General features: G+C 36.4%; 1 protein-coding gene across 5 annotated transcripts in view; it reads right to left on the bottom strand.

Moving 5' to 3' along the window:
* The window catches only part of TTC29 (tetratricopeptide repeat domain 29), a 148,112-nt gene that overhangs the window by 54,168 nt on the left and 67,123 nt on the right, over window positions 1–26,821 (bottom strand). For 4 of the 5 annotated variants that reach the window (XR_009741242.1, XM_061441135.1, XM_061441143.1 and 1 more), the window contains exons 6-8: window positions 25,483–25,695; window positions 22,168–22,253; window positions 6,232–6,323 (exon numbers count right to left, since the gene is read on the bottom strand). Coding sequence is in view for 4 of the 5 variants with exons in the window: in XM_061441135.1 (XP_061297119.1) it covers window positions 6,232–6,323; window positions 22,168–22,253; window positions 25,483–25,695 (391 nt within the window). In the remaining variant the exon portion in view is untranslated. The remainder of the gene's footprint in view (window positions 1–6,231; window positions 6,324–22,167; window positions 22,254–25,482; window positions 25,696–26,821) is intronic. The other variant, XM_061441163.1, reaches the window with a different exon arrangement.

Below are 26,821 nucleotides of genomic sequence, written 5' to 3'. Positions count from 1 at the left end.
ACCATTTTAAAACACCTTAAAGTTATCTTCCTGCAGCAAATGACTGAGGTTCATTTACATTATAGTTTTTATTATAAACTATATTAGGGATATGTGCTTTCAAAATCTGTCAGAAGTCTGCAATTCCCTCCCATTAGAGTAATTATAACAGGATAGACCCTGCCAGAATAGGAAACACAACAAAACATGGCTGCAAATTTACAATATTGCAGTGATTACCTATGTGACTGAGATGAGCTAGATTCCTAGAAAAAGATGCTAAAACACTGCAAACCAGCTACCACATGTTATAAGCTACCATAAACCTTAGTTGTCAATAAGCAGAGCTGGATTTACTACAGTTTCCTAATTAAGTATTTTAATATAATGAGAACATTAAATATGCTGTACTGTAAACATCTGCCAAGCATCAAAAGGCTTCTGAATTTTAGAATTAGAAACACATTTTTTTAAATATTTTTTTTTTTCCTAAGAAGAGAAAATCAAATGTTCCTCCACAGAAACACAGCATATGATTTATATAAGTTAAAGGACAAGGTTAAAGTGTTAGACAAATATTAATTCCAGTTTTTCTAGTTTTCTATATGCAGTGCACAGGTGCAACTTGAAGAGCGTATTATATGGTATAATCATTAAATCCATTCAACCAGACCTTTGAGAGTTAAAAAAATATATTCTGAGGAAAAGGACTCCTTGGTCCAAGGAATGAGAATGAAACAGTGCAGAATATTTGTGTATCAAGGTGATTCCAATTTCCAATTGGGAAAACAGGACTGTTAACACCCACATCCCCTGACAACTGTCCAATTATGTATATCACACTTGGCCTACTGTTTGCAGTAGAAGTAATCAATAAAGGATGTGGTTGAGTGAACATAGATTTTGGTTGAACCAATGCATGAAAACTTAATCATTTACTCAGAGTGGAGAAATCAAATAGAGCAGAGATGAAACAGCCACTAAGGGGTTTGTTGATTGTGCCACCAAGTTTGCGGGCTAGAGGCTGAAAGTAATAAAGCAAATGGAATCAGTGACAGGAGAAAATGTAAAAAGGTTTTCCTAATTTCATGAATTAATAGAAATGTTCTGATGTGTTTTTGGTCATTTTTTGTATTTCACATAAAAACCTATGCTCTGCATATAGAAAATATGAAAATTGCTAGGGCATATAACCTCTTTCAAACAGAAATCAGTTTGATATACCAGAAAGATATTCCTCACTGTTAGAACTTCACTTATGCCAACTAGCAATCGGTTGGTAGAGTTTAACAATTTTTCAAAGGAAGTACTTTTAAAAGCACTCCAGCTTGAGATATTTAAAGTATGCTAGAAGGATTACTGAAACACTTTATCCTGTACAAGACCCAATAACACGATGAACAGGTCTTTCCTACTCAAAGGGCTAATATTTTATAGCTCCTTCAAAAACCTACCTGTTATTTTATACAGCCATATACTTTCTATCTCCTTAGACATCACCTCTCTAAATGCATAAAATGTAATTTCCAAAAGATATAGTCATTCATGATCCCACAGATCAGTTATGATGACTTCAGCAGAAGAGATTACAGATCTACAGCAACTCATTTTCCAGTTTCATGCTAAAATGCCCTATGAGATTTTTACCCCTATTAGACTTTTATGAAAATATGCACCTTTTATAGGATTGCTCATGTGATTGAATTGGATGTATAAATCATATGTCCACAAGAAGTCATTACCATGGTGGACACCTGCAGAATAAGTCAAGAACACGATGCTATTATGTCAGATTTTTCCCTAGAAAATGACATGCCTAAATGCACATGATAGAGTTTTTTAGTTTCCCATGGTCTGTGAAAACATCTGGAATAGATTTCACAAAATATTCCAAAGCTATAGACAAGTTCTGAGTGATTTAGGAAGGCTCAGCTGACTTCCTACAACCTGTCACAAGGCAGTAAGTGTGAACTCTCAGATGTTATGTTTAAAACATATTATTTTAGAGAAACAGCCATCTTTTCTTTGTAAAGACATTACACATCAAATTATTATTTGCACAAGTCTAGCCTAGATCAGATAAAAATACAAGTAAAGAAAAAGTGATCAAGCCGAGTATGGAAATTATGTCACCAACAGTATGTATTCATGCACTTATCCAATGTTTTCTGAACAGGCTTGACAGAAATTTGCTTGCTTGTTATAAATCAGACAAGTAAATATCCAAAAGTTTGGTGTGAAAGTAAACAGAAATGTTTTTTTAAATGTCCCTACGCTGGCTTCTCAAACCATTTTTCTCTGCCTTTTCCTCCTATAAGGAAGAATCAGTAGAGTCAGATCAGCATGATTTTGTTCATGAAAAATTCTGTTACTGAATTTTAAGAAGTAGGTTTGCCTGAAATATTCATCACACTGGGTTACCAAAAGTGTTTTGCCAGAGAGCATTACATGGCAAAACAATTTATCTAGGACTGCTTAAGACAGCAACACAGAATCAGAGTATAGTTAAGATTGGAAGGGATCTCCAGAGCTATCTCCATTCACCTTGCTCAGAGCAAGGTCAGCTAGAGGAGGCCTGTGGAATTTTGAGTGACTTTTGAAGGTCCTGCTCTGCCAAGCTCCTTCCCAGCCAGTCAGCCCACAGCCTAGGCTGGTGCCTGGAGTTATTTGTCCCCAGATGCAGGATGTTGCATTTCCCACTCCCGAGCTTCATGAGACTGCCTTTGGCTCATTTCTCCAGCTTGCTGAGGTCCCTCTGAAGGGCAGCACAGCCACCTATGTATGGATCAATCATTTCTCCTCTATTTTGTATTGTCTGCAAAGAGGTTGAGGATGCACTTGGTCACATCATCCAGGTTCTTAATGAAGATCGTAATCAGTATTGGTGTCAGTACTACTGTCTGAGTACACCTCTATTAACTAACCTCCCACTGGACCTCATGCTGCTGTTTACAGTTCTTCGAAGAACAGCATCTCAGCTGGTTTTCAGTGTACCTCACTTTCTATTTATCTAAGCCATATTTTATCGGCTTATTTATGAAGAGGTTATAGGTGATAATGACAGAAGCCTGGCTAAAATTGAGAGAAACAACATCCACTGCTTTTCCTTTATCCACTGAGCCAGTTATCTTATCATAGAAAGTTATCAGGTTGGTGAAGTACAAATTCCCTGGATTATTAAATCTAATCACCCTTTTGTCCTTAATATGTTTGAAAATTGCTTCTGGATCATTTGCTCTGTCACCTTCTCAGGGATAAGAGCAAGGCTGACCAGCATGAGGTTTCCTGGATCCTCTCCCTTGAAGACAGAAGTGAGTGACATTTGCAACCTTCTAGTCCTCAGAAATCTCCCCTAGTTGCTACAGCCTTTCAAAGATAATCGAAAGCAGCCTTGATTTGGACAGCTTCTTCAACACTCAATTCAAATGTTGCTTGTGCTATTTTCTCATGTCAGAGATACTTTACAGGCTACTCAGCTATTTCTGCTGCTTGTGATATAGTGAAAGTTATAATGGAGTTTATCCATTTCTACTTAAAACAATGAATGAATGGGTTTTATGGAATGGTGTTTCATGATCTGTTACACCTCCTAACAGAATTGGCCTTTGAAGAAAATGGATAAAAGCTTCACAAGTCTTACGATCCTCAGTCATGGAGTTCAAGCATTACAGAAGACATAAGGCCCACAGACAGATTATATATCTTACCTGAGACATGTATCCCATGACTGAAGTATAGCTATTGATAGCTACAGGGTGTTCAGAAGAGACAGGCAAGAAAAGAGAGGTGGAAGGGTTTCCCTCTACATCAAGAAATGGATAGAGTGTGAAGAGCTGTCTCTGAAGAATAGCCATAAGCAGGTTGAAAGCTCATGAGTAAGAATTAGAGACCAAGGCAGCAAAGGAAACATCTAATACATGCCACCCAATCAAGGGGAGTCTACTGATGAAGGCTTCTTACTCCAGCTACAGGAGGCGTTGCGCTTGCAGGCTCTTGTCCTGCTGGGGAATTTCACCATAGTGACATCTGCTGGAAAAGTAGCACAGTGAGCTGCAGGCAATCCAAGAGGCTCCTGGACTGCATTGAGACTAACTTCTTAAGCCAGCTAACAGACAGCCCTGCAAGAGGGGATGTGATACTGGCGCTGTTAGACACCAACAAAAATGAGCTAATTGATGACATCAAGATTGGAGGCAGCCTGGGCTGCAGGGATCATGCACTGACGGAATTCACAGTCCTGAGGGATATGGGTCAGGTGAGGAATAAAGTCAGGATGCTGAATTTTGAAAAAGCAAAATTCTAGCTCTTCAAGGAGTTAGTCAATAGGACCCCTTGAGAAACCGTCCTCAGGACAAGGGAGCATAACACAGCTGGCAGATCTTTAAGGATGCTTTCCATAGAGCACAAGAGCTCTCAATCTTCAGGTGTAAGAAATCAGGAAAAGAATGCAAAGTACCAGCGTGGCTGAGTCAAGTCCCGCATGTCAAACTAAAGGGCAAGAAGAAAATGCACAGGCAGTGGAAGTAGGGACACATACCCTGGGAAAATTATAGGGATGCTGCTTGGCTATGTAGGGATGGGGTCCGGAAGACCAAGGCACAGCTGGAGCTGAACTTGGCAAGGGATGCAAAGAATAACAGGAAGGGCTTCTAAAGGTATGTCAGCCAGAAAAGAAAGCATACCCCCCTGATGACTACTCCTGGCAAAATGGTAACAACAGACAGCAGAAGGCTGAGGTACGCAACAAATTTTTGTCTTGGTCTTCGCTGGCAACCTCTCTTTTAACGCCTCTCAAGTGGATGGACTGCAAGATGTTGACTAGGGGAGCAAAATCCCTCCCACTGCAAGAGAAGATCAGGTTTATGAATACCCAAGGAATCTGAGCATACATAAGCCTATGGGATCTGATGAGAGGCATCCCAGAGTCCCAAGAGAATTGGCTGTACATTTGAAAAGTCATGGCTGCCAGGTGAAGTGCCTGGTGACGGGAAAAAGGGAAACATTGCGCCTATTTTTAAAAAGTGTAGAAATGAGGACCATGGGAACTAATGACCTGTCTGTCCCACCTCTCTGCTTGGAAAAATCATGGAGCAGATCCTCCCAGAAGCTATGCTAAGACATGTTGAGGTCAGGGAGGTGTTGAAGCAGGTCCGCAGAAAGGCTGGAGCACCTCTTCTATGAAGACAGGCTGAGACAGTTGGGCTTGTTGAGCCTGAAGGGAAAGCTTATTGTGGCCTTTCAGTACCTTAAGGGGGCTTATAAAAAAGATGGTGGCAGACTTTTTAGCAGGGCCTGTTGTGATACCCTTGTGATACCCTTGTGTGGGTAAGAGTTTTAAGCTGAAAGAGGGTAGATTTAGATTAGATGTTAGGAAGAAATATTTTACAATGAGGGTGGTAGCTGTAAGTTATATATTAGGGAACTGAAGAGACCTGTGATTATTGCTAGCCCCTATGTGCTCTGAGAGAAAAGGGAGCTAACTCAGACAGGAGAATTTTCTCTGTACGCTGAAATAAACCTAGTGAGAAGTCCTCCTCTATAAAAAAATTGCCAACCTCTATCATGCATCATATGCACTGAAGTCCCCAAACATAGGAGGAATCAAGGATAAGTTGCAACCTTAATTTTAACCTCTTTTATGTTTCTTATTTCATAAGATAATTACATTAGACAACTTTATTTCAAAATTATTTGTGTAACAAGTTGAAGAGTTAAAAAAAAATTCACCTGGAATTAGATTTTAATTTCAGATGCTGAAAGGAAAACATTGAAGACAAACATTTTATTTGTGACAAATTTGTATCTAGTTACACATGTACAAACTAGAAATTCTTCCACAGAAGAAAGTACAATAAATAGAAACTTAGAGCTCAGAGAGATTACACTGAGACACCTGCTGAAGCTTGTTACATTCTTTAAAGTCTTTTTAACCTGGAAAATATGCCTGGATTCCCATTTTCCAGTAAGATCTCTCCCAGTCTTGGGTAAAACAAACAAACATACAAAAAACCACAGTTCCCAAAGTAGGGAGGGGAAAAGGACATATTATAGTTTACAGGTAAAGAAAAGCTTGGATCATACACTTTAGAAAATATGTACCAGCTTCAAATAACTTTCCATGAAAGGGTCACTTACTGCAAGAAGGGCACTGCTTAAAATTTAAGCAGTCAGTAATGGGAAGTGACAGACCTCTAACAATTTAAGTCTTTCACAGTTGAATGAATCTGCACTGACAAGGATGTCCTAACCTACCTTACCAGGATCTTGGCTATAGCTGCATATGCTCTGCTTAGGCCAGCAGAATCACAAAGTGGTGTGAAGATTTTTACAGAGGTGTCCAAAGTCTGTGAAACAGGAAAATAAAACCCAATAAATACAATGCTAAGATTTTATACTTTTTTTTTTTTTTTTCAGTCTTTCTGTCCATATGAAACACAAAATTGAAAGTTTTCCCAGTTGTACATTTCTTCCTTAATTAGCTGTAATGGGACTAGTTTTTGATCATGACTTATAGTTATTTGAAACTACTCAATAATTACAAATTAAAGAGATATAACCTGCATTTAAATCCCTGTATTTTAGCACTTTGCAAAAGCCAAAGGGATATTACCTGATTCACAATATAAATTTCCTTATCCATAATTTAAAAGATTTTAAGAGGCTGTGCTTTTATGAATGTCTGATAATCAATACCTGAAGATGGTATCTTTTGCATTCATAGTGTTTTAGAATGATAAGATGAAATAAACTTAATATTTTTCTTTCTTTAAACTATCAACTTGACAACTTTTCTTAGTAGAATCTGGATGCACGGGAAGTCAATAATTTATAGGCTATTCATTTAATTTATGTTGCCTTAAAAAAATGCAGATAAAGTTGTTATTTTTATGACTATTTACACACACAAGCAGTTTGTTAACATTGGCTGGGAATGCTCCATTATCATGACCACTTCCTTAACCATAGGCTTACAGTTGCTGTATAAAAATGTATGATCTTAACACTGCCATCACTACTATTGCATAATTTCTCTTTTCAGCCCTTTTGTTTCCAATGGTTATGATGGGAGAGTACATATAAAATTAAATCTTATTCTTTCCTCCCTCCTCTTTATTGCTTGACCCAACCTATTACACACATGAGGAAACAGCAAATCTCCAAAGACGATCTATGGAAATCCTTTTTGCACATTTCTAAGAAAGGAGTAGTGAATGTCATTTACCAGCTCTGAAGGGGGATGGGAGATACCCAGGGACATATGACAGTATCGTGCATGCCCCAAGATGCCTATTTAAACTAAGATAAAAGATAGGGCATTTTCTATTAAGACTGCATCCCCTGTCATTGAAAAAAGTACACGGGTCAAAAGAAAATAAGCTGTGTATGCTAATGCTGTGGATGTCACCATTTCTACCAGTTTCCACTACTCAGATTTGCTAGTTCTTGAAAGAGTTTTACTCCATGCAGGAGTATCCTTGGACAAGGCTATTTTTTTTTTTTCTTTTTTTTTTTCTTTTTTTTTTTGTTATATAAGCTCTGCACAAAAAGTAGCATTTATTAATATGCACTGCACTACTTACCATACTCAAGTACTTTCTTACCAGTTATATTCTCGGGTACATTAGCATTGCATGTTATACTTGAAGGTCATTCTCAATTGAGTCATTCTCAATTGAGTCATTTTCAATGCACAAGATGACAAAAAGAGCATAAAGGCACCTCAGTTAGTAAGTTGTCACATCAGTTCAGAACTCGCCCAAAACTCAAAGTTGTCAAAGCTTGTAGTGTGTCCTTCTAATACTCCAGGATGATATCAGAGATACACACAAGTGTCCAAAAAACAGTTCTTGGGTTTGCATTTAACCCAGAGGAGCTACAACATTTGTTGTAGTAATTGTGTCCATATAAGAAAACCTACCATAAAAGTGTCAGGAGGTTTCCAAAACTCTTATGTACAGGACTGAAATCCTGAAAGACTTTAAACTGTCCTCTGCAATATTTAACTAGGCCTCTGGTTGTTACTATCTAGCACAGGAATTTTACTTTGGTGCCTAAGGCTTGGGCTACTGTACTTTTCTTTTTATTAAAGATATGAAAAAGCCTAAAAAGTACAGCTAAAACCAAGGGAAAACCTAGACAGAGTAGTTAGAGTAAAAAGTTGGTTCACTGCATCCCTGAAACAGTTGCTAGAAAGAAGTAAGTAAATAAATAAAGCCACTTATTTGTATTGATGAAAAGTGCCCATTTTGGTCCCAGATTACTACTATGTTATACAAATCAGACATTTCACTCTAAATAATGATTAAATAACAATAATTAAATCATCTACATGAAAGGGAGGAAATCTTCATAAATTACAATAGAAAATATCATGTATTAGAAGTAGAAATATAATACAAAATATGCTTGTATTTTAAGTAACTCCTCCAGCTTCATATATTACATACGGACACAGAAAGGGATGTATTCTTGATGGAAAAGAGCTGTGCAGTGCCCCTGTACACTACAGTTGCTCAGTATCCATTTATGTAGAGCAAGTGCAGAGGAGCCTCCTCAATTATGGTTCATGCCTTAACTTCAACATTCAGGATAGAAAAAGAAGTGGAGATAGGGCTGGATGAAATGCTGGATTAACATGTAAACGTTGGAGAAACAAAAGTGTCATTATTAAAATAACATTCATCTCCTTCAGTATTGTGCATTAAAATGTCATCTTGGTAACAACGTTTTCAGAGATTTAGAGTTACTGAAGGGGCAAAATGCCTTTCTTTTTTTTTTTATTTTAGTATTATTTTGCTATGTACAAAGATTTCTGAGGAAGGAAGCTGTTGCAATAAATTTATCCTGATCATGCTGGACTCCATTATAAAATTTCCATACTGTTTCAGAGAGTTTGATACTCCTAGCAACTAGTAGAAAAATACCATTGTATATGCAGTTGAACAGATCAGAATAATGTACACTTTTTTCTCCCTCTGAAAAGAAAATGTAAGATAAGTTTAACAACATAAAAATTCTGAAAACTGCACTGATTCTGATAATGAATTAATTTTTGGCTCTGTATGACAAAGCACACTGTCTCAAACTTCATACTTCTGTGGGTCTACAGTAGAATTGCTGGCTAAAAAACCCAAAATAAAATGACAATAAAAGTCATAAAGAAATGAACAGTGGATTTCAACTGCTTGTTCTTATTTACGCAGAATGTGGGAAGGTGGCAGGGTGAAGACTCTAACTTTGTCTTCCACATTGCAGACAACTGTCCTATATGCTATCCAGTATTATTTTGGTGTATGCAGAGTTAAAAAAAAAAGGAAAAAGGGAAAGGTGAAAAGAAAGAGAAATGGGGAAAGAAATGGAAAAGAAAGGGAGAAAGAGAAAAAGGAGTTTTTATGGTTCCAAAATAGGAATAAATAAAAAAAAAAAAACAACAGGATGCATTGCACAATTTCCCTTGTTTTCCTGTTCAGCAACAAAAGCTGGACGCAAGTGCATCTGGAAGGACGATAGCTACTGTGGGAGCACCTCTTTCCAAAATCAACTCTCTTCCTGGGTCTTTGTAAATCTATTGTGGCTACAATTAGTTATAGTGCAAAGATAAAGTAACAAGCTCTGATTAAATCCTCAAACTAGAGCCTATTTGTCATATAGCTCTTGCACTGATTCTGTAGATAGCGGTGATTTTCATGTTTACCCCCTTTGCCAAGAAAGATATTAGTCAGATCCCAGGAGCAGATTTGCTTCTAGTTATCTCAGCATTATGCCAGTATGACCCTTGTGGGGTTATTCTATTAATATAAAACAGCTCCTCCGCTAAGACTCTCCCTCTTCAAAACCCCAGTTTTGTTTTTTTTTGTTGTTGTCACACCTGTACTTCTTTTATGCATACGCAAAAACATGCACATACCTTGTTAGCATACACTGAGGACTCAGACAAAAGGCCATAGGCTGTCCTAAACATTGACACATCTGGAGATAATGGACAAAAGAGTAAAAATCGAAGGTATGAATTTATGTTGAATGAAGAATATCTATCCAACTCGACACAAGATTAATGCTACTACCAGTATTTTGCTATTTTGGTAAAATACATTACTCTGACAAAAACATGAAGGCATAATATTGATTTATAATACTGTAACTTTAAAAACCACAAACCCATAGCTCTGGTCTCAGCTTTGCACTTGATATTGTTGTCAAACTTTATTGGAAATACATTTATTTTGATTTCTGAAAATCTAGCTGTGTTTAGCCATTTCACAGCTGGTAAGCAATAAAGATGCTTCTGCCTCATTTACAGATCCTGAACATGAATCAGACAATCAACTGGAACATTAGTCAAAGAGATCAGTAGCTAATGATTTCTGACAGGCGCTGCACTAACAGGCTAAGGCCCAGCCTGGCTAGCAAGCATGTGACATTTTTCTGGAGCCAACAATAGGTGTTGGTAGAAGACAATGCAGTTAAGAGAGACTACTGGCCTCATACCACTTAGAAACTCTTAAATACTTTCAGAAAATACACATAGCTCTGACAGTCACTAAATAATCATTTTGATACCATTCAGTGAAAATAAAAGACAATAGAACCTTATGCATAGGCATTTTGCAGTTCAGTAAACTCTCTCCCATAGCTCCCCAAGAAATGCATGTTTAAGAATGCCTAAAAATCAGAGTTTCGATTACCATAATTTGAGTGGTTACATGCCTGTGGCCATCCTGGGTAAGGTCAAAGAAGAGTTTCACAATGCAAACCCAGATGTATTCTTATTTTGGCCAAAATGCAGTCTGAGAAAGGTTGGACAGCAATAAGAAAATTGTATTGTTCATGTAATGTATTGATTACAATAAACAGAGTTTATTGATCCCAAGAAAGTAATACACCAATATCAACTGAATGGCAGGCTGCACCTTGTTTAATGATAAATGCATTCGGACATAATGAGCATCCAGGGTAGAAGCAGTACAGCATTGGGTCTGCATGCTCACAGTTAAGGGATACTGAAACTGGGTGCGATGCTGGGGAGAGAGTGAATAGTCCCTGATTTGCTAGAATTGTTAGTTCTCTCTCTTTTCCCACAACTGAAACACATCAACTCGAATTCTGTAAATGTGAACACTAACTTCTTGCCCTTAGCCACATCCAATTACACTGGACTTCACTGTTTTGATAAATAAACTTTGATTCCCCCCCCCAAAAAAAAAAAAAACAAAACTCAAACCAGAAATGTTCCTAGAGACAAAGAATTTGTCTGCAATAGGCCAAACTGCTATTCCAGGGGCTTTAATGTGTGTATTTAGATAACGCATAGCATAAGCATGCATCTAGGAGCAAGGGAATCAGGGATACGAGGATGGGAAGGGATGTAGAGGAACTCACGCAGAAATCTGGCTGAGTCAAACACAGAAATGGAGCACCCTTGTTCTAGGACATGGCTGTCAGTAAGGTGTTGCTTGGTTGACACTCTCCCTGAGGGATAACTGTTCTATTCAGTCCCCACTCTTCCCTCCCCCATTATGCCTGGCTATCAAGTGCACTGTTTACCTTGACACTCCATAAACTTGACTGGAAATTCACAATTTGGGTTATCTGTTTGTAGCATGAGAGAATACAAAAATTTTACTAATTCCTTAACAGTCTACCAAGTTAAGACCTAAGGTTCTTTGTCTGTATTTAGTCTTGTATGCTTTGCATAGTACTCAGAGTATTTTGCTTTGATTCTGAATGGAAGATATGTAAATACAAGTAACTAACTGGAAAAGTTCATTTCCCCAGAGCAATTTCAAATGTCTGTTGTCTTCCAACAAGGTCAGGAGTTCACCCTGTATGCTTCATTTTGCTGCACAGGAAACTTTAAAGAGATGAAATGTACACATGATTGAATAAACATTAACTTTTTTTCCCATCCATTTCTTCTGTATTAGCCTCTGGATGGATTACTGTTCTTAATTCTGGCCTTCTGTGCCACTAAATTATATTAGTTCTGACTCTTTACACCTACAACATTTCAGGAATGCAGTCGTAATTTTGTTATTTAATATCTCTCATGAGGCATTTTATTAAAATAAATTAAAAAAAAAATTAAAAAATCAGCCAGGCCCTTCAAAGCAAACACCTATGCAAGCATAAAAGTCAGGTATTTTAGTTTGTTAATACCATGCATTTTGAAATCTCAACTGCAAGAGACATTACTCTAGTAAATGTTGTTGCAATCCTTATTTAGTGCAGGAATGTAATGTTTTCCAAACCAGCCACTGTTGACATATTTCTTCAAAATAAAGCATGGCTTAACAGTCTGGAGTGAAGAAGCTTCATCTGTTACCCTTTAACAGCAATATAAGAGGAAAAACCGGTTTACGTATCCTTTCCATCCTGACAGATGTGACAATAGCTGGAAACACTGTGCCTGCCAAGAGCTTTTATCAAGTATGTTATAACAACTAGTAATAAGTGTAAATAATAAATGGCTACGATCTTATGGGAAACGGTGGCAATACTAAACAATTTTTGGTGCTTGCTGATGGGAGTCTGCTAGTCCAGGAATTCCCTGGCTTCCCAGTAGAGTTTTGGCCTGACAATAAACAACAGTTTAATACTTTATCTAATCCCAGCCAGGAGGTAAGTTCAACAGCAAGCTTTTGCAGATGTTCACATCCAATAATCTATCCATAATTGATGAAACAGGGAGGTCAGATGTAATGGTTGCTACTATTCCAGCAACAAATAAATGGTTATTGACAAAACAAGGCAGTGTGGCGCTGAGTGCTGAACAGTGACAAGCATGAAACAGTGCTGAGACAGAAGTACTGATGTGAATACAGCCCTTCATCTTGAGAATTCCTCAATGTGATGTGTGGCACGAGGGCCACACTGACACATAAGCAGATGGAGGTGACTTGTAAAGGAAAAATGAGATTCTTCAAGTACATAAAAGACAAAGGCGGAGGCTGAGAAAGAAACAAGGAGAAAGGGGTGGATGAGACTGGAAATTTGGGTAAGTGCAATAATGTGAATTGTTCAGAAATGTTTCTGTATAGCAGCACTGCGATCCAGATGTCTGGACTGCTTTTATCACACTGTTATGTCTACATGAATGTACCTTTCTGTCAGGTTGCTGTAAGCCTCCTAAGACATTAATATCATACGATATGCATGTATATGCTTAAATGCCTATTACTTCTTAGACAAAACAGCTAAAAATATTCTGTTTCATGCTTACTAATATCTTTAGCCCACCCATGAACAGGTATTTTTAATTACACAGTTTTATCTAAAAGCAAGCAAATAAATCCTTAAATGTGCATAATGCAATGGAAAAACCGGCAGAGATAATTTTTTTTTGCATACCTTCCCAGTTTAAGTCGGTTAAAAGCCATTATTTTTCCGCCTACCTATATGAAAGTTAAGCAAAAGTTCTTGTTCAGCTGAAAACCTCATGTTCTTTGGTTTAAGCCCATGTAAGAAATGGAGTAAAAGGATTAATAGACTGGTTTTATTGACTGAATAAAACTTGACTCATTTAAATGCAAATAGACACTTGAAATCTTTTGCATCTACTTCAGTGCTAAAAGATAGTATTTTTACAATGTTTACAGTGTAATATTCTAATACGAAAAACAGCAGAATGAAATGGTGGCCATTATTGTTATATGTAGTAATAAAAAGATTGCAGACAGAAATATTTTAAATATTAATATTACTGAAATCACTTAAAGCACCAAGGAATGTTAAATCGGTTTATTTAGAAGTACAATTTATTTCACACTTTGCTACCAGTTCTTTTGATCAGCTCTGAAATAATACATAAGCTGAAAGCAAAACAGCAAAAACAAATTGCTTCTAGCAATGAAGCAGCAAGCCCCATGCTTTATACTGGCACACTTCAGTGTTTTAACTTCTCAAGCTATTTACTTATCAAAGGATAAATTTTAAATTCCTTAAGATCTGATGCCTGAATCAAGATCTCCTATTCTCCAATCTAGCTATCGATGGTTCTGATCGAGCAAAGTTGTTAAGCATTTGCTGACACCTGAATATGTGTTGTATCATTGAAGTCAATGGAAATAACTGAAATTTTAACATGTATTTAATAAGTAAATTGCTGTAGCTTGAACTATACCAATTTGAGAAAACAACCTAATTTTAAAAGCCTTACTTTATAGACTTTTTTTTTTTAAGCCTGTATATTTAAACTAAACTATAAAAAGGAAAACAAACCCTCCCAGATTATGAATATATTTGCACTTAAGTACTGAAATTCCTGAGTTTGTACAGTGTGGACACAAATGTTTCATTTCTAAAAATACATAAAAAGTCTGACTTTCATAAGTATATTATCTAAGAGAGATTTTTTTTTCATACAGTTTTTCAGCCGTTTCCTTCAGCCCTGGGTATATGTGTGGTTTCACTAATGGACATACTACTGTTAATTCTTAAGATCTTTCATGCTATTGTTTCTCAGATAATATAAGCTATGAACTCAGACATGCTGTAACTAACTCTTTCCTCCAATTATATACAGCATTTAGGTTCAAGGTTTAACACACATAGGCTAAAAATCCAATATAGTCAGAAGTACATAAAGTAAATAACCTCTACAACATACAGTTGTACTGCTTTGTCATTTTTGTTCCTAGCCTGTGGGAATGAAATGAGTGGAAACTTGTATACCGGTAGTTATTTAAAAAAAAAAAAAAAGGAAAAAAAAGGTAGTATATTTTATTAGGTACTCTAAAAAAAAAAGTTTCAATAGAGTAAGTAGAAAATGCCTAAATCACATTTTTTAACTGACAGAAGACAGTTATTACAGTTTTAGAAACCTCAGTCAGGGCAAGTGGACTAACTGTAACCTTATATCCAATAAAACAGACACTGTATAGCTGTGGTCACACTCTGAACTCCTGCCTTGCTTGGCAAAGCATAAGGAAGAGTCATCCCCATTGGCCAACCTGCCAGAGAATAGCAGAGATTGTTCTGTCCTATCAGCTGCATCAAAAAGGTAGGACAAGAGTGAAGGCTCCATGATTGCTAGCTGCTTTGCCCTGCATGCCCTGCATTGTGAAAAATGTATTCAAAGATATTTTCACTTCCTTGCAGAGCAGCTTAAGGAGTTTTTATGACTTTGTCCCCAATGTTTCAACGTATTAGAGCTAAGTAAACCTCCAGTACCGTACTAGACAATTTGTTTCAACTTCAAAGAAAACAGCTAGCAACAATTTCATGGAAATGATTCAGAATCATACAAAGAATTCTCTTGATCTTACAATTTATGTTGTTCTTATTAAAGCAGAAGCATGTAATTATTCTTATTAATGTTGCACTGCAGCCCCTTCAGTTCTTTTGCAAACTCATACAGAGGATGTATGTGAGCAAGTGCATATGTGTAAAAGATAACATAAAACTTGCCATTTTGTAGCAGATATCCTTAGTCAAAATCTTAAAACAACAGAGTATGAAGTTTGGGAAACTACATTAGATATGTTAAATTGCATGACTTCTAAATTCAGGATATAAGTAAGGCTACATAAATCTAATAAATGCATATAAATCCAGGAACATTCATACCATTTGGGAGTTAAAACCAATCATGCCAACAAAACAATGTCCTCCGTGCATAGCCCCCAAACTTTATGTCACCAACTTGTATTCAGATTCATAAGAACACTTGTGGTCAGATAGTCCTAAAATTCTGAAAAGGTGCTATAGAGTTATCTGATGGAACATGCAGTCGAATCTGCAGCTCACTGCAGTTGTCTTGCTCTTTTGGGATGTATGAATGATTAAATTTAAAATTGTAAAAGATGAGATGAAAATCCACCCATTTATGGTAGCCAGTCTTAGGGAACATGAGACTTCTGAAGAGTAAGGTTGATATCAACAAGTTACTAGTGCATTTATTTTCTTTGTTGCTATGGGAAAACATGGAAATGTGCTAATCTGATTTGCTTGTCATCAAGTAATAGATTTTTTACATATGCAACTGCTTTTATTTTTCATGCTGTATAATTTTTGTATAACTTCACTGTTACAATTCTGCAGCAGCACTACATTTAAGACTGTTTTCTTATAAAGGGTATTCTTGTAGGCCACTTGATAAAAATCCATTTTTTACTGAATGGAGTTATTCTGATGCCATTAACCAAGAAAAATGCAACTTGAAACACAAATTCAAAAGGAAAATGATATCATGTTCCAAGGAAAGTATAATAGACACCATGCCACCAAGGAAAGTATACATATGTCGTGTACAGAAGAGAAATGAAGGAGAATAGCGTCATTACATCTCTAGGCTACTCAGAATATTTTCCCTGTTTTTTTTTTTTAAGTTTTCAAGAAACTGGCTAAGACAGGAAAACTGTTACCTAGATGAAACTAGCAGAATGAATCTTCCCTTCACTAAGAGACTGTTGACTTTCATATTCAAATAAAAAGTTAGATCTTTCTTTCATCTTAGGAATTAAGTGCTAAATTATCAAAAAATTGTAACTGATCAGGCATCCACCTTTTTCCTAAAGTTTTGGGTTTTCTTTAAGATTCTCAATACAAATAATTTCTACCTTCTCAATTCCATCAGTATTTGAGTTAGTATATTTTGTCAGGGCAAAGTTCACTACCAGCACTAATTGTTCTCACATTATTTTATGTGTACTATCTTCACAAATGACTAGTAGCAGTGTGACCTTTCAGAAACATGAAATTTAATCAGTTTCAGAATTAGCTCAGTAATTCTAGGCCTTCAAGAAGAAAACTTTTCTCTGTACATAATCCATTGTCACTGTCAAGATCAATCAGAAATGCCTACTTTCAAAGATGACTCAGAGCTTTGTTTGGTTTTTTTACTCCTCAGATATGAAAAATACAAAATATCTATGACTACAGCTTTAAGAACAATTTAAAAATTGCTCTAATAAAAGTGAAGCCTCTAAGAGTGAAGCTGTTTAATGTCTTTTTTGGCAATATGGACAGTGAGATTGAGTACACCCTCAGTCCCACTGTCCATGACACACCCTGAATGTCAATAACACCAAGTTGTGTGGTGCAGTCAACACGTTGGAGGGAAGGGTTATCATCCAGAAGGACCTTGACACACTTGAAGGGTGGGCCAATGCCAACCTCATGAAATTCAACAACACGAAGTGCAAGGCCCTGCACCTGCGTCAGGGCAACCCCAGGCACAGCTACAGGTTGGGTAGAGAAGTGATTCAGAGCAGCCCTGTGGAGAAGGAATTGGGAGTGTTGGTTGATGAGAAACTGCACATGAGCTGGCAGTGTGTGTTCACAGCCCAGAAACCAACCATATCCTGGGCTGCATCAAAAGGAGCGTGACCAGCAGGTCGAAGGAAGTGATCCTGCCCCTCTGGTCTGCTCTTGTGAGACCCTGCCTATAGTACTGTGTCCAGAAATGAGGCCTACAACGTAAGAAGGATGTGGACCTGCTGAAGCATATCAGGAGGAAGGCTGTGAAGATGATCAGGGGGCTGGAGCACCTCTCCTATGGAGACAGGCTGAGAGAGCTGGGGTTGTTCAGGAGAAGAGAAGGCTCTGAAGACACCTTATAGCAGCCTTCCAGTGTCTAAAGGCGGCCTACAAGAAATCTGAGAGGGACTTTTTCCAGGGGCATGTAGTGAAAAGACAAGGGGAACTGGATTTAAACTGAAAGATGGTAGATTTAGATTAGGTATAAGGAAGAAATTCATTATTGTGAGGGTGGTGAGACACTGGCACATGTTGCCCAGAGAAGTTCAGATGCCCCATCCCTGGAAGTGTTCATGGCCAGGTTGGATGGGGCATTGAGCAACCTGGTCTAGTGGAAGGTGTCCCTGCCCATGGCAGAGGGTTTGGAACTAGATGATCTTTAAGGTCCCTTCTGACCCAAATCATTCTAAGATTAAATCATTCTAAGATAAAGAATGACAAGACCTCTTCTTAAACTGGTATGCTAAAATGTTGGGTTTTGGTGTTGTTTTTTTTTTCGAGCAGGTGAGGCATTTGCTAAGCTGAGAATGTTACATTTCATTAGTAGTTGCTAAATATCACTTACAGATGAATAAAAGACAATCTGGTTGATTTAAAAGAAAGAAGTTTGAAATAATTTCCATTACATACTACCTTTCATGTGTTTTGCAAGTGTTCACTTAATTGCTTCTTTTTGTAGTAACAATAATGCAAGATTAAACATAAACTCAGTGTCTACCCAGTCACCATTGACAGAAATGTTCAGCCTTTTAGCAAAGCACTAGGATAAGTAAGCATATCTCAAAGGAACTACCTTTCACAAAGTTTGGGAGAAAAGAGGATGACATGCAGTCCACCATTTGGAATTCCTTTACTGGTTAAGATCCTCCTTGATTCACTAAATTCATGCGTACATATAGGTGTAATCTATATAATTAGATATAATAGATATAATTAGATAAAATCTACTGTGATACTCATTTCAGGGTATCCACATCCCAGACACATTTACTTGTATTCTCTCTAGCTGCATGAGTTGAGAAAAAATTTTCACTTGTTTTGACATAGGCTTTTGCAGAAATTAATTTTATGGTCATAAATCACCTCTGATTACTTTAATAGGGTCATTTCAAATGTGAAGATGTCTTTGTAAGTTCATAAATTTTCTTGATAATTTTATGCCTGTGGCTTGTATATCGTAATTCTGACAATTCATGCAAGTAATGCTGTGTCATAAATTACCACATTTATTTTTGGCATGAGTCTCAGTACTCATGAGCACTGCCTCTATTATTTAAATGTGTAACATATCTGAAACACAAGATTCAATATCTAAAATATAAGAATACTTAGAAAAAGCCTAATGCTTAGACAAGGGATGAGGACTGGAATTCTCCTGATGATTTGGGATGCAACTCTAATTAAAAGAGGAAATAATCCATGATGCCCAACTATTTGAAGCATTATTGAAAGCCCAGTTTAAAAAAAAATTTCCCACATCAAGCCTTAGATTGCAATACCTCATGCAAAATTTCTAATGACACAGAAGTGTTTCAGTTAATATTTAGCTTGTTACAGAAGTGTAAAGAAAAATTAGCAAATAGTAACTTATTTAAAAATTAGTCTAGATAGAGAACTCTCCCTGACAAAATCTATAATGTTTAAGATAAAATCTATATAATGTGAACTATTCATATTTTGTGTCATATTTTGTGGAATAGCCATTAGGCTTGATTATAAACCAGATGATATGAAAAATATTATGAACATACCACACTGCTACTGAACATAATTAGTTCCCAGGTTTTTAAACTTGCAAACACTTATGTTTTTACATCTGAGTAGGTCCACTGAAATCAATCATATATATCAAATACAATTAAAGCAATTTATACAGATTACACACCAAATCAAATTACGTAAGATTAAACACCAAGTGCCTGGCAAATAAAACACTTTCTCCAACAAAACTAGCCCATTCGATACAAAGTGACTGCGTATTTTTCATATAATAGGCTGCAGCTTAATCATTTCAACCTTTAATTACTGCATCAGATAATGAATATTTTGAACATATGCTTCTCCGCCCTGTTAGAAGACACGAATGAAAGAGAAACAAGTTTATATGCGTGCTACTGTGTGTGCATGTTGGGGGGAGGGAGAAGCACGCTAAACAGCAAAAGGAACCAGTGGCAACAATTGGAGGAAATGGTATCTGTAACAGCTGCTCCTTTCAGATTCCCCTAGAAGGAGACTGCCTGAGGTGGACCATAGCAGAAAAGGATAAAGAAGATGAAAACTGATGCAAAACAGGAAAATAACTGCTGAGACCCCTGAGTCTACACCCGAATAGTCCCAAACTGTGTGGCAAGACCTCTTTAGCATGCTACAGAAGCTGGTGATGAACTACATATTACCATGAGGCAAACTGGCTCCTAGCAGTATTGTCTGCATGTTATGTGTAATGATAACCAGTAGTCCTCTGGGAATAGGATGCAATGATTTCATCTCTGTAAGCATCTGAGCTCCCCTTGGATACAGAGACCATTAAACTGAGAACAGAAGGGTAAATTTTAGGCAATGATTTCCAATTGGAGAGTGAAGACAACTTGTGCTCAACAGCACTGTCAACCACTGATATTTTATTGCTGTCTGTATTGATCACTGTGAAGGACAAAAGGAACTAAAATTGTACCCCTTCTTCTAAGCCCCCTAACACACACTATTTTTTCTGGAAGAAAGTACTTCATAGGTTTTCCATATTAGGAAATGCCATTATAACATAATACAATAATAGATAATATTATTTACACTGAAATGTGTTGGTATTTTCATTACTGTTAAAATAACATTTTATACTCTTAACATAAAGTATCATTTATATTTTGTACTACAGAGTCTTTTTTTCCTCTTTTTCACATTGCTTTCCCTAACTCTCAGGTGTTTTTGTAAGACCAAACCCAATAGGCACAACCTATCATGTATATATTTTAAATTAATTGTAGTACATTACAATACTCAAGTTTTCAGAATCTTTCTTAAAAAAAAAAAATAAATCTGCATATGACAAAGAGAAATTGATCTTCCAAATGACTGCTGTAATTTTTTGGCAGGAGCAAAGGGGGAGCAATGCAGGGAAGGGAAAATATAAGCAAAATGGATCCTGAGGAGATAATGCCAGGACATGTAATATTTCTGGCACTTTCAAGGGTGGTTTGATCCTTTGCATATCATGGAGACTGTGCAGTCTTGTTCATTAATTAATTTCTCCTGTGATGGAGAGTTCAAATATGCTCTCAGGCTTCTTTATTTAGCACATTTGTTATCTTGCTGCTCGTTATCACTCACACAGTTTATTGCAACTCTCAGAAACTTAACAGATAAGTTGATCAGGTAAGAATGCTGGCACACTTGTCAGTCAAAAAACAATGAAGATAAAGTTCAGTACAAAAAAATTCTAGACTAATCTCTTGTACCGTATTCTTGGAAGAGATCAAATAATCTTCTTCTCAATGCTGCTGCAACAATTAAATATAATTTTATAAAATTATATGTAGCTTTTAAAATTTTGAAATATTTTCACATTCAGCTACACACTTTAACTACAACTGATGTAAGAACAGGCTCCCACTTTCCAGCATTCAGTTGATTTATATGGAAGATAGGCATATCAGCATTGAGGAATTATATATAATCAGTAACTCTTAGAAATGATCATACCACAAACTGTTAAAAGCAAGTAGGAAGATATTTCAAGACAGAAACCTAGAAACTTTCCTATACTGCAGAGGCCAAGCAAGCAATACTGAAACTCATGCTGAATTCACTCTGCGACTTCTATCAGCCTTTTTCTGAAAAACATAACCACCAGAAAAAAATAACCTCAAAGAATGAACTCTATAGAATGTGTTCATTAATACAATACCAAGTCATTCTGCAGTTACAGGAAGAAACAGAAATAACAATTATCCAGCTGATTAATTGCAATAATAATGGAAAAAAATATTCAAATAAATTAATTTTCCTCACAATATTTTTAAGAGGATAATGGAGGACTGTGAATTCTCTTATGACTGGCACAGACAAAGTCAAGTTGCTGCTTATCTTTCCCCTCATACTGACCTACAATGAACTAGAGGAACCCTCCTTTGAGACTGGAATTCCACATGCAGAATTCTCATTCTGTTAGGATTATTATGCATGGGATACTCAAGGGAAACATGAGGAGCTTGAATTGAAGTATCAACAGAAGGGACTGCATCTTTTTTGCATTACAGCTTTTCATACCAAAAGCGATTCATGTTTCTTCTAAATTCCTGATGTTCTGAAAAGCTGAACATGTGAATTGACATATTTTTGTTTGTTGCTCACAAATATGCTGCATCAAACTAGCTTGCAAAACTGGTGTTTTATACCAAAACCCCAACTAAAGAGTAGCTGTTTTATATACGTATGAATAGAGGAAAAGGAAAGCTAGTCACATATAACCTGAATTATAAATTTATATTATTTCTACAGATCCACGCATGGAAACCTGGACTCCATCAGTTCTGGAATTTATTTGAACCTTAACTGCTTAAGCCACATGGATCCCTGTTTACAGATCTAGATACTGTTATAAAAGGTCTGTGGGCCAAGTCTTTCCAAGTCTTTTCCACTCTCCAAAATGCCTAAGATGCCAAGGAGTCAGAGAAAGGCATTGGGAAAGCTAAAACAAATTTAAAATAAACTTACTGATAATGCTGTCTGGTTTTCTCCAGCAAAATAATACGCTAAACTCAGGCAATATGTAGCTTCTCCTTGGATCTTCATTTCACCTACTAAAGAAAGGATTAAAGTTACACTTTACCACCATAATCTGTACAAATTACATTAGTACAGACAGTTCTTGCAGGTTCTAAAATAACATGCAGATGTTCAAATACTACATTAACTATTCCCTTCTCCTTACTGTTGCCAATTATTTATTTCCAAAAATGTATATTGACACTTAAAAATAGATGCAATGGATTTAAGCGGAGTTCAACAAGAAAATTCAGCAAAGTCAAAGAAAATATCTTCCAGTAAGTAACGCAGTACGATCGATGTAACATGCTGTAATGGTCTCTGTCATGAGTTGCTTAATAACAGTGTCTTCACGTTAGAAAATCACACTAGCCTCTCTCTATATATGAATATACAAAATTAAAGTAGCTATCGATATATAATCAAAAATATAAACACAGCATATGTTGACCCATACACTTTGCTGATGTGAAACTTCATGAAATACCAAGACAGAACTACCAGTAGATAACATTCATATTTGTTATTCTCATGGTCATTTTGCAAGATACTGTAGGGTGGAATAGCCAAAAAGAAAAAAAAAAAAGGAGGGATAACTTACACTTGCAAGAAGAAGTCATAGAAAATTCTGCACAGGCAGTTGCTAATCGAAGTGCATCACACTTTTCCATGCCAGATTTTATTTCAATAATACTGATCTAACAAACACTGCTTGCTGGTCTTTTTATATTTCTCCCTCAATAGAAAATCATCCATTCAGTACTGAAATTTACATAAATTAATTATATAACTGCTTACTGTATTCAAAAATTTCCCTCCAGAACATGAGTATCCATTAAAAAAAAAAAAGTAACAAAAACTCAGTCTTTCTATTTTTCTAAATCCATCCTGTCAAATGAAATAAAGAATGGAAAAATCAAGCGGAAGCATAAGTACATATTAAGATGTTTCGTAAAGTGCATAAATACAGCTGCAATGAAAGGAGAGATTATCTATTTACATTACCTACTAATAATTTCTTTATGTTCAAACACATAGAAGCCTACATCTAGTTCTGGAACTTTTTGAATGATATAACTGCTGAGGCCATAGTAGTGCTCTACCTAATACATTACAAAAATTATGAAAAGTCTGCAAATCAAAACCCTGATGGTATTTTCCAGTGCTCAATAACCCTTAAAAGGCTTAATGAGGCAAAAAAAAAAAAAATACAGATGACCAGAGGGATAATAAATGAAAATTTTCTAGGGATATAAAACACTTCCTTCCTCACTTAAGAACAGTCTGAGAGTCTGAAGTGGATGATATGTAATTCCAATTCATAAAATACCTAAACACAGATGATGGTCCAGAAGGACAGAAATAGATATTACAAATAGTACCCAGAGTCAGTACGGGTTTGACTAAATTAACTATGGGCTTTGTAGGTAGAGGTTATGGTTCTGGAATGGGGACTAGGCAACTCATCTGAAAGAAGCTTTTAAAGCTTTATATTTAAAAGAACAATGGCAAGTATATTCTGCACATATTATTAAATTAAAAAAACTAACGTATCTGGTGCTAAATATTGAAGTAATATTATATATTAATTTTATGGGCAATTCATATGCAAAATATGCCCCTTAAGGAATACCATGAAAGGTTCTTGAACTGGTGTGATTGGAAACACATGATCACTTGAAACCTTCTATCTTCTGAGAAGCACTCTAATAATCATCTTGGATAACCATCTAGGAAAAGTAAGCCTGTAGAAGCGGACATTTAACAGCATCTTATAAGAAACAATGACTATTAAGATTTCTAAAAAAATCTGGAAAATTATAAGTATTTCCATAAAGTCAACTTGTAAGATTTGCCCTCTCTTTTCTGTTCCCTCTCATGTGTAAGAAATGCTCCAAAGCAATTTCTAGCTGATCAACTTCTCACATTATATATAACATTCAAATGCTATTCTATTTTCCCCCAGTTTTAAACCTATCCATACGTAGACAGAGCTTCATACAGACCTTATTTAGAACAAGAAGGCAATCAGGGGTGGTCAGCACAGATTTAATACAGGCAATTTGTTCTTCACCAACCTGATAGTCTTCTACAATAAGATGATTGTCTTGGTGGATGAAGGAAAAGCAGTGGATTTTGTTTCTCTCAATTTTAGCCAGGCTTCTGTCAGTATCTCCCATAACATCCTCATATAGAAGCCGAGACAGCAAAGCGAAAGCAACAAATAGGATCATCCATCAGGCAGAGTGTTGCAAGCAGATCAAGGGGAGGTGATCCTTTGCCTCTGCTCAGCATAGATGAGGTCACCCCAAGAGTGCTGTGTCCCATGCTGTGCTCCCAACACAAGAGAGAGAGGGACATTGTGCAGCAAATCCAGCAAACGGCTGCAAAGATGATGAAGGGCCTGGAGCAACTGTCCTTGGAGGAGAGGCTGAGGGAGCTGGGACAGTTGAGGCCACAGAAGAGAAGGCTCAGAGGGGGATCTTATCAGTACCTCTTAGGCAGTAGTAAATAAGATGGAACCAGGCTCTTAGTGGTGCTCAGTGACAGAACAAGAAGCAATGGACAAACCTGGAAATTCCATCTGAGCTCAAAAAAAATGCAACTTCTTTATTGTGAGGGTGTTTGAACAGTGGAAAGTATTTTCCAGAGCAGTTATGAAATCTCCACCTGTGGATGTATTAAAAACTTCACAGGACGTAGTCTATGGCAGCCTGCTTTAGCTAATTCTGGTGATCTCCGAGGGTATCTCCCTACCTCAGCTATTCTGCAATTCTGTAATTTTTTCTTTAGGCTTCCAAGTATTAAGATATATGGAAGTAATTTTGTTTTCTTATGATAGAAAACTGCTTTTTTTCAAGTACTGAATAAATATGTAGAGTGAAAAGGTAGTGTCCCAGCAGCAATCAGCACTCAAAATTTGCCAAACCAAGAGTGACTTCCAAATCAGAAAATCAGTGGGCTGAGCTTTTGTCAGTGACTTTATTTCCTTATTATGACTTCACTGTTGTACACTATTATTCCCAGAAGGTGGGTTTGTTTGGTGTTTTTTTGGACACTAAGCTTTCAGGAGCCTAAAGGTTCTTTGCTGTCTTCAAGAAGGCTTTTCTGCTTTAGTAAGATCTGGAAATGTATTGATAGCACTGGTCTTTGCATTTCATAGGAAATAATCACCCCGTCAAACACTTGACAATTTATACTTTTGGGAAAAATCATAACATGCATGTTAAACAAAGCAGTGGGAAAGTGTTATTTTCCACCTACCATTTTTTGCCATTTTTAAAGCTTTTTTTAATGTTTTGATGGCCTGTTGGTGTTCATTATTTTCTAGCATTTTGTCTGCTAGTAATGTATAAATTCTCCAGAGATACTCAGATGCCAGTGAATTGTAAGTACGGCCTGTCACATCCTTCCATGTTGAACCAACCGTTAGATGATAAAATATTTCATAATACTCAGCAGCTTTCAAGGCATGACCTGGAAAATGTAATTCGTAATTACAATCAGTATAATCAATACAATTTTTAAGTTATTAACCTAGAATAATATTCTCATTAAAAATAAGCTGTAGCAAACCATATCAAAATTTTTCAAGACACTTCAATATATAACTTACTAGAAAATTTCCTGCCTAGAAAATACCGCCAAATCTCACAGTTACCAGTAATTCTGTAATTTAAATGTATCACTATTTAAATTAGCTTTCCTTTGTAGAGTCACAATGTTGGGAGTGTGTGATCCCAAAAATCCAAAGTCAGAAGTTTCTAGAAAATACACCTATTATAGATTCATTAAAATACCTTTTGTGGATCATATATTTCAAAAGCACATCTATGCAGAAGTAACCACAATTCAAACTGTTCCTCAAGGTTCTTCTTTCATAATGAAACCCTGTGCTGAAAGATTTGAGATGTGAAAAACAGAGGTATCAAAAGTATGTGCTGGGGGGGGGGGGGGGGGGGGGAGTCAGTCCTCATTCAAATAAATTAATTGTTAAAAAAAGAATTATTATGCAAAGTAATTTATTCAACAGTTGTTACTAGGCCAACTCTGGTTATAGTAAACTTACTGGAAAAACATCAACCATTAATAGATTAAGTATTGATACTCAACTAAGACCTCACTTTGAGGTCTTCAAATATAAGTTATTCAAACATCTTTAAGGCAAGCAAAAGTCTGAAGATAAAGTTCAATTCCTTTCAACATGTAAGTAGTTTTTTCCTCCCCTTTACCTTCAGCTAGACTTATCTCCATGTATACATGCAATCTAGAAGATTTCCATATTTCCTAGACAATGGAAATTCAATGCCCTTTGAAAGAACAGAATAACTTTTCTTTATATATAGGTGCAGAAAAATTGCTGAGAGGCAGGTAAGATGAGACATCTTACATTAATAAAATGTTATACAAAGAATGTTCTATAGCTGGGAGAACTGTGAATGTCTTGCTTCTTAAGTTTGTTTATGTGTGGAGGAATCCTGTCCCATAGATCATTAATATATCAGTTGCTATTTCTTTTAAAAGCTGAAACAAGCCATAAACTAACTTTGTATAGATGCGCTTGCAGTTTATACCTCTTTTGAAACATGTTTGATAAGGAACA

Source organism: Pezoporus flaviventris, unplaced genomic scaffold, assembly GCF_033815535.1.
Source record: "Pezoporus flaviventris isolate CSIRO_AGI_PZ_B2104156 unplaced genomic scaffold, CSIRO_AGI_Pfla_v1 ptg000002l, whole genome shotgun sequence".
Taxonomy (NCBI): Eukaryota; Metazoa; Chordata; class Aves; order Psittaciformes; family Psittacidae; genus Pezoporus; species Pezoporus flaviventris.
The sequence above is the reverse complement of the archived record's forward strand: the minus strand, read 5'-3'. Positions and strand labels throughout refer to the sequence as shown.